Source organism: Ornithodoros turicata, chromosome 1, assembly GCF_037126465.1.
Source record: "Ornithodoros turicata isolate Travis chromosome 1, ASM3712646v1, whole genome shotgun sequence".
NCBI lineage: Eukaryota > Metazoa > Arthropoda > Arachnida > Ixodida > Argasidae > Ornithodoros > Ornithodoros turicata.
The window spans coordinates 232,100,383-232,115,924 of NC_088201.1; the positions used below are offsets into that span (position 1 = coordinate 232,100,383).

General features: G+C 44.1%; 1 protein-coding gene and 1 long non-coding RNA gene across 2 annotated transcripts; one reads left to right on the forward strand and one right to left on the reverse strand.

Moving 5' to 3' along the window:
- Positions 1-1,007: 1,007 nt before the first annotated feature.
- LOC135377163 (uncharacterized) lies at positions 1,008-1,865 on the forward strand. The gene is made up of 3 exons (XR_010418072.1): positions 1,008-1,345; positions 1,415-1,494; positions 1,560-1,865. It is a non-coding gene; the product is annotated as an uncharacterized LOC135377163 (long non-coding RNA).
- A 5,574-nt stretch (positions 1,866-7,439) lies between these two features.
- On the reverse strand, positions 7,440-14,946 carry LOC135379084 (uncharacterized). Its single transcript, XM_064612333.1, has 3 exons — positions 14,940-14,946; positions 11,746-11,798; positions 7,440-11,356 (listed from the first exon to the last, which is right to left on the reverse strand). Exon 3 carries the CDS (start codon positions 10,955-10,957, stop codon positions 7,904-7,906), a length of 3,054 nt encoding a protein of 1,017 aa, XP_064468403.1. The 5' UTR covers positions 10,958-11,356; positions 11,746-11,798; positions 14,940-14,946; the 3' UTR covers positions 7,440-7,903.
- Between the last annotated feature and the right edge of the window lie 596 nt (positions 14,947-15,542).

Sequence of the window (15,542 nt, forward strand, 5' to 3'; positions counted from 1 at the left end):
CGGCTATTCCTTATTTCAAGGTATTTAAGCGGTTAGTATTACGTGTTGAAGGTTCATGCGAATTGTGGGTCAACAGCCCGGAGGGAAGACAGGGTCCATACAGGCTTTTACGGCCGGAGTGAAGCAGGACGGAGGACCACAATGAAACGAGGGGCCCCTGCTTGCATATGTACATTGGATATAGTGAAGGATGTAACGCATCTTCCATGGAACACTACCTCGTGGAAGCAACGTGCGTGGAAACAAATTCCTAACCTAACCTAACCTAACCTAACCTAACCTAACCTAAACCTTAACCTAACCTAACCTAACCTAAACCTAACCTAACCTAACCCAACCCAACCCAACCTAACCTTAAAGGGACCGAAAAGTGAAAAATAACCCCCATGTTTTTTACCACTGTCGTGCACAACATCGTTGTTTGGTAAGACACAGAAAGCATTACTTCTCAATTCGGCATATTTTTTACGTATAAATATTTTGAAGATTGCCAGAACATGGACGGTGCTGCCAGCGAACGGCGAAAAAGAGCAACTTGGGTTTCAGGTCCAGGGCTCCCAGGATTGGTCAACCCTTACCACGTGAGAGCTAATTTTATAGAGAACGAAGCTGGCGCACATTATCTTACAGCTAAACACTACTTTAAAAATGACGCTCACTTCCATAGCTTTTACGTTAATAAAGCATTCAGCTACTTCGCCGCTACGAGCTACGATCCGCCGCGCCATCTGCAAGGTCGTCTCTGTTATCGCGTTTATTGTTTACGTCGTGGGCGGTCGTGTTGGTCGCGCGAAGAGAAGTGAATGACATGTTCGTGGTTGTTGTGTCAACTATTCGAGAGTCCTACATATGAGTGGTGTGGTTTTGGTGTTCAGGGATGCAAAAATCATGTTCGTTCACCATCGGCGGCAGGCGTTTCTACCACAAGATTCAACAGGAGGGTGCGTGAAAACGAATGTGGTTCAAAGCACTCGGTTATTAGATGTAGCAGTCGTGTGGTATGTGCTAAGCTCATTTTGCTGCCGATGACTACGAAGATGCCGTAGAAGGCGAATTGCGAAGACGTCCGAAGCACACTGATGCTCAGTACCCAGTGATTTTGCTTCACCGAGGTGACGAGTTCAACACAACGTCTTAGGTATGTACAGGCGTCACACACGTATAAGTTATAATATAGCGACGACGTATTCCATTTAACTTATGTTATCCTTCTTGTCCCGTACTCAACTTTGTCAACATCAACAAATTTAATTTTAGGGGCCTTCCAGTGTTGAAGTGGCGCAAGACTGCTTCGTATGTGTGATCCAGGCACTCAAGTTGACATGACAGAAATAACTGAAAGCAGGTATGCAAAGTCCACAGATGGAAGCACTAGATTTGTTACGTGTTGCAGACTTTGTGACATTTTTTTTAGTCTTTGGACAGGTGCAGAACATTAGTATGACGTCAACAAGAGGAGAAGAAACCGATGAGAACTACTAGCATGTTTGAAGGGTACGAGAATAGTTCCTATTGAGATGGAGTTATGACTTTATGACTAAGGAACACTAATTTTCTAGAGATGCATCCTCTACACTTGAATACCCAGTGCAACAGCAAACGTTCATTGTCTTTGAAGCCGCAACTACTGGAATTGTTCAATGTGTGTCAGAGCTGCAGTGAGCCATGCAAGGTTACCACATCATATTGGTCCCAAAATTTGCAGAGTTCCCCTATCTCGGACGCAGCTGTCATTTCTCTTTATTGCTCTTCCGATCCTACCTTCTCAGAAATGAATATGGTTCACCATACACTGCATGGGCACTGCCTTTCTCTGCTCATGCTTTCTGTTTCTTATTCTGTTGAATAAATCTTCACTTGAGTTTGCAGCCATTATGCTGTCTACTGTGTTTGCCCCTCATCTATATTGATGTGCTCTAACGGTATAGCACATCAACATCCCAACAACCTTCCAAACAACCTTGCCTAGTCCTACTTTTGGGTGGAAACTACACAATGTGGTAACATCCACATATATAAAGTTTTAGTCGACGGAGATTTGCTGTTTTTGTACAACCTTCATTGTACGTTTCTTTTGTCTCACTTAGCATGCCTGAAGAAATGTTCTGATCTTCATCAAGATGACAGGTCATTGTTTGATCTGCAGCATCATTTTTCCTGTAATCTTTTCACCAATAGAGAATACAAAAGTGAACAAATGGTAAAATATAACTAGCTTGTTAAATTCAAAAGGGAAAGACAAAACTGTTTATACTTCTCTTGTTTATTTTGTTGTAGGTTTTACAACTGTACGTTCAAGTACGTCAAAACATCACAGGGCAGGAAGTCCTACTCTATATCCTAAATCCCTGGACAATAAAAAAGAAAGATATAGTTTGAATTGAGACAAAACGTTGCTTCTGCTCTTATATTATATTTCAATTAAATGTTACGATGCATTTGTAGTGTACGCTGAAGCCAGTTTCAATTTGCAGGGCTGTCAAAAGTACTTTACAAAAGTACACCTCAATTACAGTAACAGAGAACATATGCAATAAATTATTTAGCCATTTTGGAGTACTATGCACACCAATGGTGCATTGCTAACTTTGAACCCAGGTCAAGGGTTAATAATAGTTGAAGTCAGCCCTCAAGTCCTTCTTTACAAATGTTAGTTGGCGACGTGACAATGAATCAGTTACAAGTACTCCATTTAGCAAAGCAGAGTTAATTAAGTGTTAAATCCCAATCTTGGTTCAATTATTAGTTGACATTTGGAAACGTGGTCACTAAGAAGTATACTAAAAGGTTATGAACACAATTCAGCTGAATGACACTGATGAAAATTGTCTTACTTACTCCTCACATATACATGTGAGACATGAGTATAACCTACAAATACATCTATGCCCACAGGTTACTTAACCCTCCAGGTACAAACTAGTAATTATAATATGCTGTGACAGCAAAGAAAAAGCAATGAGAAAAACTTGCACCAAACAAGAAATGAAAATGTGCTGACAACATTTCTACAGGTCAGCGCACTGATGGGAAAGCATCCCTAATAGCATGCATGACGCAGATAGAGATCCAGTGGAGTATTTTCTATTGTATTTTCACTGAGCACCCCAAATCCTTGTGAATCGCCAACGGGTGGTAAAACTGAATTTCCTGCAGAAATAAGGGTTTTCCGTCCAGTTTTCCGTTCAAGTAGCGCGTAAAGACCACATGGCGCTGCCGTGTACGTTGCCAAGCTCTTCGGTTTCTCGGATGTATGTAAAAGACACTGGCAGTCAGTGGCGTAGCCACGGGGGGGCTAGGGGGAGCCCGAGCCCCCCCTACCTGCCACGACCTGACCCACGCAAATCGTGCAAATCCGAGGAGAAAATAATATATGGGGGGGGGACCAGTGTGACGATCGCGAAAGTTCTTGCAGTTCATGGCGTCTATCTAAGCGGCACTCGTGAATGGTTTTCAAGCTGAGCTTTTCAAAGTACTTACAATCTCGTGACACCACCTCACTGGACATGACGGCCTATATATGTAATCGTATTGTGAACGTCCAAATAAATTATTTTCGTTCTTTTTTTTTTTCAACCGCATTTTGCGGTTTGGACAAGTATATGTGTGTTGTCGCACCCAGGATCAGTAGGGGGGGTTCGTATCGAGCCCCCCCTACCTTGGGGGTCTGCCTACGCCAGTAGTGATAGATATTGCATTTGGTAACAATGGGCCGCTCAGGTTACATGCGACACGCACACGCACGATAAGATATATCAGAAAACAATGGAAATCATGTATCGATAGTGTGAACAATGGGTTCCCAGGTTTCAATAACATGCGCCGCCAGGATAAGGTAACGGTTAACTCGGGTAAACAATGGGAACTCACGTGTCGATAGTGTTTGATGGGCACCTGGATGCACGTTTAATGACATTTAATAACACGCAATGACATGTAATAACACGCAAATGACATGTAATAACACGCAAGTGACATGTAATAACACACAAATGACATTTAATAACAGGCAATAACATCTGATGACATTTAATAGTATTTTTCCGATCGGGTTGACGTCAGTCCGTCACCTAGTTTGGTTGCCGCGTCAGAGCGCCAGGTAGTTTCGGTTCCCACCAAGCGCCCTCTAGTTTTCAAGCTTTGGCCGTCTGTAGTTTCGGTTTCGGTTTTAAATGAATGGACGCCAAGCTTGGTTGCTCCACGTGTAGTTCTGGTTTCAGTTTCGAATTCCTAGATGTTGCCAGATGCCCTCTGGTTTCAAGCTATTGACCGACTGTAATTTCGGTTTCAAACCGCAGCACGCTAGTTTCGCTGTGACAACGTCAACGCATTTTCTGGCGATATAAATTAAGCGTACGCGTAGAAATTTCATCAGAAAAAGAAAAAAAAAACATGGTTGACCAGTTCTATGTGAACCTGCTCTCAAATGCATCTAATTTCGGTTTCAAACCGCAGCACGCTAGTTTCGCTGTGACAACGTCAACGCATTTTCTGGCGATATAAATTAAGCGTACGCGTAGAAATTTCATCAGAAAAAGAAAAAAAAAACATGGTTGACCAGTTCTATGTGAACCTGCTCTCAAATGCATCTTTGGATGTGTTTCCCGACAACACAATGAGCAAGTTCCGAGTAAAGCTAGCCCATCCACAGACGTTGGAGGGTAGGTGGGAGGCCGCTTTAACAGAAATCAACATCCCTTTTGCGATTAAAAATGTAACTGACACAGTCAATAGTATATCGGAAACGACATTCCTTGGTTCTACGATTGAAGCAACAGAAAAGGTCAAGTTCAACGCTAATGAAAACATTCTCTTGTCTTTGAGACAATTTTTAGCAAAACATTTGCAGCATAAGACAAGAATTATACGTGGTAGCGGTCATTATGAGATACAACTTCCTCTGAACTACGGTTTGGAAATTAGCGCAACTCTTGCCGCTAAGCTTGGCATGGCTGAAAAGATAATCGGCTGTGGAGAGTTGGACAGAGGGTCACCCGTGAAGCTACTCAAATACCAGGTGGATACGGAAGAAACGATTAACATAGTTACCTATCGTTCACGAACAGTAAAGTATGAAGTTCCAGAAGGCTACTACGAATCGGGGAAGGACCTCGTTAATTCCATTAACCATGCCTATCGAACAAAACTTCATTTGTCGCAAGATGCTCGTCTCCTCGTATGTAACCCATACAACGGAATTTGTCACCTGGAACGCATGAACGATGGCTATGTGACCTTTCATCCTTATTTGGCTTTGATGTTGGGCTTCGGAAAGAGGACAACTTTCTCAAGTTATGCAGTCGCCGAACGAGACGTTTGTCTATTCCCTGCTCAAAACTATATTTTCATATACTGCGATGTCATCGAGAACGAATTTGTGGGTGACGTGACAGCACCACTTCTTCGATCGATACCATTCAGGGTCCAGGGTAGGAATGATGTGATGTCTTATTTATTCACAAACCTGTACTATAAATATGTATCTGCGAAGGAATTGACAACCATTCAAATCGAGTTGGCAAACGAGATAGGTGATTTCATTCCATTCATTTCTGGCTCTGGACGTGTCGGGTTGACGATCCACCTACGTAAATGTATATAACAAACCCACCATGTTGGATAGCACATTTTGGTGCAGGAAAGCGAGAGCATCTACCACACTATACTGCTCCCGAGCTTTATCAGATTGGAGGAGGCATATTTGGTGACGTATTGAGGGGTTTCTTGCCCATACTGACCAAGAAGGTAGCGCCATACGTTGGGAGAAAGCTCCTTGATACTGGAAGACATATAGCCGAGGAAGTCCAGCAAGGAGCATCATTTCGAGAAGCCGTCAAGAAAGGAGTAGACCGCACAGTGCATAAAACTTGTGACGAGTTACTTCAGAGACTCACAGGGAAAGGAAGAAAACGCAAGGCCGTTAAAAAAGCTCGACCTGCGGAGAAGCGGAGGAAATCTGACTTCTTTACTTGACAGAAAAAAAAAATGTCTATTGCAGTAGTGCATAAAGATTCCTGTCTGTGTACTACAAACCAGCTGGAACTCTTCTCTCTTCCACCTACAAATTTTGCTTTGGAGAAGTCTGAATACGTCGAGTTTTTCCCAGTATCTGCTCCGACATCAAGCGGAGTGATCGCGTACAATGTTCCGGGACTCGGTGGGGGCTTCTTTGATCTTCAATCCAGCTTTTTGCATATTCAGTGCAAGATCATTCGAAAGAATGGAGATCCAGCGGTAACTACAACAAGCACTTCAACAACACCTGATGCAGTCATACCTGTCCAAGCGTTTGGTTCATCATTGTTTCAACACGTACATATCTACCTGAATTCAACCTTGGTTTCGAGTTTCGAACATTATGGCTACCGTTCCTACTTGGACATCATTACGAATGCCAACAATGTAACTCAGACACACACCCTTTCAGCAATGTTATACGAGCCAGACCCTTTAGGCACGAGTGAGGTATATGCTCCCACATCTGATTCAAAAGGAGTTTTCGCTCGTTACAAGCGAACCAAAGGATCGGCACTGTGTGACATGTACAGCCCAATCTTCAGCGACATATGTCAACAACAGAAGCTCATTCTTAACGGAACCGACATTCGAGTTGTGCTACGTCAAGCGTCGGATGATTTTCGTCTCTTACAAGCTGATGGTGCAACAGAAAAGCACACTGTGGAATTTTCACGTATCGTGCTCTATCTCCGACGTGTTCAGTTATCGCCGAGTATACTTGTTGGTATAGAACGAAGACTTCAAACAACACCTGCAGTATACCTTCTCCGAGGACTGGAAATTAAGTACAGAACCATCGCCCCTAACCAATCTCAGGTGATATTTGACGACTTGTACAGCGAGCGAGTTCCCTCCAAGTTAACAGTATTGATGGTCAGGAGCGATGCCTACCAAGGTAGCAGACCACGAAACCCATTCAAGCTTGAGAACTTCAAACTAAAACGAGCACTACTGGACGTTGGTGGACAACAGTACACGGATGAGTTCGACTTCCAACGAGACATCTATTCCAAAGCCTATATACACCTGCTTCACAAACTAAAACGCAAGGATATACCAATAGCTCCAGCTGCGTACGCAAAAGAGACATTTATGCTTTATTACCATCTGACTCCAGATGCAGAAGTGAATGCTCTTTGTCCTGTTGTTCAAGCCAACGTTCGTCTGACCCTAACGTTTGCTGCCAATCTAACAGAAGCAGTTACGGTGTTGTTTGTATCCGAAACACCACGTGTGCTAGAAATCAACAAAGACAGACGAGTGAAATTTGTCTGAAAAATAAACATGGAGGAGTGGCAGTTCTATGCAGCATTCAGTAGACACTACTGCACCAGAGAACTGTTTCGGGGAACCTTTGCATGCAATGAAATCGCAAGACAGGAAGCCATACCCAGGATTTATGTGATTAACACAGCTCCAAGGAGCAGTAACGGTGAACACTGGACCATGACTTATGTTTCCGGTGACAATGTAGTTACGTATTTTGATAGTTACGGCATTCAGCCCGTCTACAAAGAATTCTACCAATTCATTCATCCTACCAGGTCATTTTACTATAACAAGAAAAGACTTCAGGGCTATGGATCAGCTACATGTGGCCTCTACTGCCTGTATGTAGGCAGCATGCTCGCTTGTGGATTCTCGCTCCGAGAGTGCACTCAGAGATTTTCGTCAACGAACTTCACACTGAACGACAAGCTGGTACCCGTCCTTGTACGGAAGCAATTCCCAAGAAAGACAGACAACATGTCATGTTGCAGTGTACTTTGACACAATAAAATTGTATTTATTTCCATGTCGTTACAGGCACAATCTTATATATATATATAAAAAACAGCATTACAACAACAACAGCCAGGTAGGGCAACATATGCATAAAAACTGTCTACATCTTTCCATTGGATGCGTACCCAAAGGGCAACGTGTGGATACCATCCTCACAAATGAAACGCTTTGTGTCTAGGGGATTTAAAGCTACTTTCGTAACACATACACTTTTATTTATATTTTCCTTGCACACAATGAGGTTCTGACAAACTTTGTACACTTCACCAAGCTTAAGAGAGTCTATGTACATTGAATAATGCAACTTCTGGGCTTCACATTGTTTCACCCCCTTAGCACGATTGTATCGTCTTTTACTATGGAGGTCTAGTGCATAGAGCTTTGGTTTCAGGCAACAGAACCCTAGGATGTGGTCGTGGGGCATTTCGTTCTTAAATTTTCCTAGCACCATCTTGTTTTTCGTAGAATACATCGAGTCATCACAAGAATGACCAGATGTATCAAGGTGGGTATCGGCGAGCTCCGCAAGGGCCTTCTCATCGCTCAGCATCACGATATAAGAATCTGTGTCCATATACAAGAGCCTTGTGTCCGGGGCTACCCGAAGCAAGTTGTTATAATAAAAGTCATACATCATGACTTTAGACAGCTCGAGAATAGTGAACCCCAGGTACAGAGGCTGTCGCATACGGACTATCGATTGAGCGAACTGAAACAAGACTACGTTAGAGCTTAGAGCCCTGAATTGTTTGAGGTTCGGTTTACGCAAGAATCTCAACACTTGCTCCTCGGAAGTTGCTAAGCGACAGTCGACGAACTTTCGTACATTCATACATGTTTTCCCATATACGGAGTTAATTAAACACTTGTACAGGTTACGTTCGAAGGTATTGGTTGCCTGCTTGCGTAGTTCATGATGGAAGTCAACATAGGATCGCAGGAATGGTTTTTGTTTGAACCTGAGCACCCGGTGAATTTTCTCGAGCCGAAGACCCAACTGTAGGTACAACCTTAGACTGCGATAATGAAGAAAATACTTCTTCTTGTCAAGCAGTGTAAGGAGTAATTTCGGTTCTATATCATGCTGTGGGAGGTTAAATTTTTTCATCAGGTCTTTCTGATAATCCGAAAGCAACTCATACGGGACGCTCATTTTTTCTGGCGCGAGCGCTAAATCTTTATGTCGTTCGTGGAGCTCTTGTACGTAGGCCAGGTCTACCTCTAAAAAATAACCAACGTCTGCATAATCTGCAACAAGGGTTACATCTAAACCTGCAACCTCTTCGGGTGACAGCCATTCAAAGTCTCCGAATGGGAGTGGTTCACGCATCACTGTGCCATAGAGTCCATTTATGTCCATGTAATGAATTATGGTCTTTGGTTTTTCGGGATCGTACTGATCTGTCCCTGGGACATTTGCAGTGGCCATTCGCGTTGAACACTGGGTCATACCACCACGCAGGCCCCGTTCAATTAACAGATAGGCATCGGGATCGTGGATTAAATCCAGATTAATCCGGCTCATTTTTAGTGCGCAAGACATGCTTAGTCCCGGGAGTGACACGAAATGAAGTGGTTCAATTTTGTGCGTCTCCAACGCCCATATTCGGAAGTTTTGAAACACGTCTGCCAGAAGCAATGCGTCCGTCAGAAGGTACAAATCCGAGTACTCGCCCAGGCTCTTCAGTTGAAATTTTTCAAACACATTTTGCGCATGGCGGTAATCTTCCTCGCTCACTTCTGATCCGTTCAGTTGGTTAAAGAACTGGTCACGTGATGGCAAACGTTGGTCGTAACGTTCAAAAGAGGTAACGTAGTTATAACAGAAAACCCCTTTACGTACAACCAACCTGAAGTAGTCCTCCTCTGCGAAAAACTGACGCAGACACCTGAAGTTAGATTCACCTTTGTCACATAGATTTTTCGTCAGTGTGTCGAGACTAGCATTGAGGAAGCTTAACGAGTCTATGAAGCGGAACACACCAATGTCTATAGCCTTAAACTTTTGACAACTGGAGGCTATCACTCTGATGTCTGTCTTCCGAAGCAGGTGCAGATGAGCTACTATGAATCCGAGGTCATAATTGGCATTATGTGCAATGATGGGCACCTTCCGTGGTATCCACAGTTTCAGATTACATCCCTGACACAATGATTGGCGAAATTCTCCACTTACGTGATCATGGTCTCGCACTTTCTGCTTCTTAGTGAATGGTTCTTTACAGATGTTACAGTGAGTGGCTTCAGAATGTTCGAGTTCGTCTCCTGGGGTCATTTGCAAGGGCACAGTCTCGTGCAACATCGCATACAGCTCATCATGCAAATTACGCAATAGTTCCATGAAAACGGAAACGCAGTCTGCACCACGGTAAATATGTTTCTTCAAGACATACGAATCGCACGAGCGTATGACGAGGAGACAGAAGGATGAAGGGATGTGTTCCTCGTAGACATTCCCGCCTCCCGAACACGGTGATAGTACACTCTCAAAGTCGTATACACAGTAGAAGGGAACTTCCGACATCAAATGCTCTCCGGCAAACGACAGTGTCTCACCCTTCTTTGGAAAAATAGTCTTGGACACTTTTTGTTGTTTACACATTAGTAGATGATCGGCGAGTACACCCGGGGTGGTGAAACCCATCGTACACCGTTTGCAGTGAAAATAACCAGGTGGTGTGAACAAAGCATTGAAATTAGTAATGAGTACAAAATGGAAGTCAATCAGCAGTAGGTCGACATGCTTCTTGCACTGGTCGTCAACAACCTTAATCGGGTAAACATATTTTTCATCTTTGTCATAACCGTACACGTTAATGCTCACATCGTTCTGCTTCTCAAACATTTCTACATCTTTCGGGAACACTACAGGAAACGTCTCTGGAAATACATATTGAGACAGGTATGACCTGTAGGATGAAGCTCTGCGTCTGTAAGAACCCTTTGCAGGATGTAGACCGGCAAGTACGCAAAATGCGAAACACATGTTCTGTTCACTATCCTCGTGAAGGTCGACACTCAGAAGACACCGACACTTTTTTTTCAATTCGTTTGGCAATTCAAAGTCGGTACAACCAATGAGCTGTGGTGCGAGACGACCGACATGAAGAATGCAGGCGTGAATTCGAAATAAGAAAAATCCCGACCCTTGCATTTCAAGCTTTTCTAAATTGTTGGTGACTTCAGTGCCTACTTCAATGACAGCACGTTCTACGTCTCGTTCGGACCACAGCGTATGCACACTCGAAGGAATAAATTGAGTGACAAATATGATCTCATCCTCAGGCGTATGTCGACCGAGTTCCGCCTTCAGCAAAACATAAAAGCGTAACGGAAATCCGAAATGTCGAAGTACACCGGCAAGGTAGCGTCCGTTTTCATGAAAGAATGTGCTGACATCCTGCCCGTCGTCGTCTCTGTCATGTAGATGAAGCTCATAGCGGTTGGTATAGTTGCGGAGCGTACAGAGTGTCTCGCAAAATGGGATACAGGGTGTTGCAAGGTTATGAACGTTAGCCAGATGAACTTGAAGTCCCAGCGCTGTTGTGTAGTGCTGCCGATCGGTCGGAGGACAAAGGTGGCATGTCACCATTTCTTTTTATTTTTTTACTCGGATTGACCGAACACGATGTCTGGCGAAAGAAGACGTTTCCCCTCTTTTCCAACTCGCTCTTTCTTCTCCATCCAGAGTCCGCTCGTGTTCCTCATGTCTTCGATGTCTTGAGTGCTTAGTTTATGAAACCGAGCTGGAAGGAACACCTTTACGTGCTCGTGATCCTTCATAATTTCTACGTAGACCGCCTCGCCATACCTCGTTTCAATTTTGTTAACATCAACCACATCATACTTGATGTTTTTAGGAATTGTCGCCATTTTTTGAAACTCTCCACATTTCTTTAACTTGTCAAGTTTATGCAAGATCGACGAAGACATGATGCTTACTTGTACACTGATGCAATGATGACGACGATGATCCTTCGGACACGTTGGACCGACTGAAAACAAAAGGAGCACATGTTAGAACACTGCAAAATATTTCATCATTCTGAACACCATACCTCCTCAGAAGGAGGTTCGAGAGTGAAGGAGCTGAGCGTCAGACAGTTCTTATATAAGAAGTTGCCAGCATGGCAACCTTGAGGAGTCTTCTTTTTTTTTTTTACATCGTCAACTCTGCAGTCGGACCTACCTTTGCAGTTTGCTTTTTTTTCCTGCAGTTTGCAAGCACGGACTTGTTTATCTAACGAAACGTATCTTGACCAGACTTCATTCCCTTGCACGAAATGACAGTGATAGCACCTTTTAGGTTTGTGACGCCTGCCTCGGTGTCAATTTCAGGGGCTAGTCAAAGTGGGAAATCCACCTTCGTGGCACGACTAATTAAACACAGAGCTGTCCTCTTTGACAAACCGTTCAAGCAAATATGGTATATCTATCTTTATAAGCAGCCGGTATTCGATACTCTTCCTGAAGTAAATTTCAGTCAAGACATCCCTGCAGATCCGGAGAATTATAGCCACTCATTATTTATATTTGACGACTGTTTAGCCGACCGGCAAAGACTCAAAGAAATCTGCAAATTTTATATCGCTGGGTGTCACCACCTGTCAATCACGGCTGTGTTCATCTCGCAATACCTGTTCGTCAACGACTCTTTGTATCGCACAATACAATTCAATAGCACGGCTCTCGTTTTATTTCGTTCACCACGCACTACAGACCAGCTGCGTATGCTGTCCAGGCAGATTTTCGGGCGAAATGATTTGTTGCCCACGATATATAAAGATGCCTGTCAGAAACCATACTCATACTTAGTTATCGACTTGTCTCAACAGAGCAACGATCACTATAAGGTGTGGACCAACATTTTCCCGGATGATCACAGACAGATCGTATACAGGTCATGAAAAGGCTTAACAAACACATTCGTTTCCTTCGTATGATCGCTGAAGCAAAGACAGGGGAAGATCGTTACAACCTGATTCAACATGCCAGCAGGGAACAGCTACGAACAATCAGGGAGATTTGTATGAACCTCTGCAAAGGAAACATCGACGTACCGGCGAAAGTTAAAAAGCAATTGCAGCCTTTTGCAACACCCATTAGGACACTGGCTTCCAGGCAAGACCGTGCAGATGTGAAGAAAATTAAACGGATTCTTCATCAGTCCGGCGGGTTTTTGCAATTTTTGTTGCCCCCCTTGTTAGGTCTCGTTTCAAGTTTAGCGGGCAAAAGCATCGCAAAAGCAATCGGCATTTAAATAATGCAGAAATACGAGCTTGTTCCCTATCGGGAAAGCACTATTCCGTCGATATTGAATAAACAGGAGCCTGATGATATCAAAGCCAAGGAGATCATCCAGTACTTGCACAAGCTATTGCATCCTCCCGCGAACACATTAAGACAGCCTAGTGCAGCAGGTGAGGAGACAAATCATGTGGCATCGACAAGAGAGCAGACACAGATTCAAGCGGACGAGGAGGAAGATGCCATCGTTAATTTTATGAGCAGCGGCTACAAGATGAGAGCAAGCCCATTACTGCGTTTACTAAAACCCGTGCTCGGCTGGAATAGTAAAACGTTTGAGCTCATTGTCAATGGTGAACAAATACCAAATACCAACGTTGTAGACCTTGTTTATTATTTGGTCACAAGAGCGCGAAATGTGTGGCGACCCGCGTATCTCGAGAGGATCCTACCACTATTGGTCAAGCTAAATATACCGACACTTATCGTACATCCATCTCGACTTGAAAAGGAGAATGCAGAGCCATCAGCCGGTAGTCCTACGTTCACACCTGAGACACCTCGTCGACGCATTTCTCCGGTTATCACAAGAGCGGCTAAGAGACTTCGAGAATGGAACCGGTATTGAGCACGTTGGAAACGCAACAGGAACACTGTGGTTACCTTCGGGACGAAAACATTCTGGCGCATTTTCCCGCACGACACAGGAAGAAGGCCCTCGCCATTCTGCAGATGCTAAAGACCGTATTTGCGATAGATGAAGAGGGAAGGATTATCTGTCATTCTCGCGTTGTTCCAAGTAGTTCCGTCATCGAGCTTATAAAATACGAACTGCACAATCGATCGCCCTCTTGGTACAAAGGTGACGTGGCAGCCGTTATAAATGCCTACTTGTCATTCGACGGACTTCGTGTTCGTGGAAGAAAATTGTGCTAATGGCTGCTTACGTGGACGTATACCATCCTGGTGCTCTAGGTGGTGTTCAACGACTCGCACGAGCGATCGGTGAAAAGCCGGCGAAGGTTGCCAAGTTCCTGGAAACCAGTGATGTGTACTCTCTCTTCAGAGAACTTAAGCGACCACGTCAGTTCCGGAAGACCATCGTTTTGGGTGCGAAGGATATATTCCAAATAGATTTGAAAGACCTTCAGAAACTGTCGAGATACAACAAGGGTTTTCGCTATCTTTTGTTTTGTATCGACGCATTTTCTCGTATGCTTGCTGTAGTGCCTGTGCAGAATAAACGAGCAGCGGAAATTATACGCGGACTGAGACTCGCTTTTAGACGTATTGGGACTCCGAGACTGATTCATTCAGACAGAGGTACAGAGTTCACCAATAAGTCAGTCGGAGCATTTTTAAAATCAAAAGGGATATCTCTCTTCCACACTAATTCAAATACGAAAGCAAGTATTGCAGAACGATCTATTCGAAGTCTTATGACGCCACTTTATCGTGCTTTTGAATATCAGGGACATAAATCGTACTTGAAAATTTTACAGCCTCTGGTCAAAGCATATAATCATCGTGTTCATAGAACTCTGTCGGCACGACCTGTGGATGTCAACAAAGAAAATGAACATTTATTTAGACAAAAGCTCTATCCTACTCCGAGCAAACCCCCAGAGAAGCCACGTTTTCGCGTTGGCCAGCTTGTCAGAATAGCAAAGTCTAGACACCAGTTAGTCAAAAGTTATCTTGGTTCGTTTACGCGTGAAATTTTTGTGGTGAGAGCAGTCAAGATTGGTTACCCGAATACCTATCTCTTACGTGACCAGCAGGAAGAACCTATTGAAGGTCAATTTTATGCAAGCGAATTAACACGTGTGCAGCCTGGAAAGGGCCACCGCATTATAAAAAGACGCGTTCGGAATGGAAAGGTGCAGTACCTGTTGCAACCTTCTGGAAGTCGTAGAAGGACTTGGGTTCCGGAGAACTACCTGCCACCACCGACGACGAAATGACTGGCGATCACTGGTCCGATGTCGAACAGCCAGCCAACGCTGGCGATTCCTGGTCCCAATCGGGTGATGATGTGTGCGGCATGCGGGACGTTACCCAGGATCATCAACTCCAAGGAAAATGTCGCCGTCCTCATACCTGTTGGAATGATGTGTTAGAATGCGGTTCATCGAAGTCAACGGACGACACAGTGCTCGTCGCAGCATTTAAGATAACCAGAGACATTTTCCTGTTCCAGTCCCTGCCTCTGAACCTTCCCGCGAAAAAGACTGTGTGGGAGTCTTCAAAAACAATGTATGCCAGGGTGCACAGGAAGTGTGAGCACCTATCCGACCACCCGTTCGACCTGGTGTCCGAATGGGGAAAACAGATGAGCTCAATATTCAGCTATTACGGTGATCGTGACGTCGACGTAATGCAACTGGTGGCCGAAAGTCTATGTATCATGTACTACGCAATGAAGACTGGCTACCATTACCTGGCTGTGTACATAAACGACATGACAATTGACCTGTTGCAAAATAGGTTGT

What these genes read in the sequence shown, in the direction of transcription:
- LOC135379084 (XM_064612333.1), bottom strand. Translation starts at nt 10,957, where the DNA reads ATGCAAGGGTCGGGATTTTTCTTATTTCGAATTCACGCCTGCATTCTT.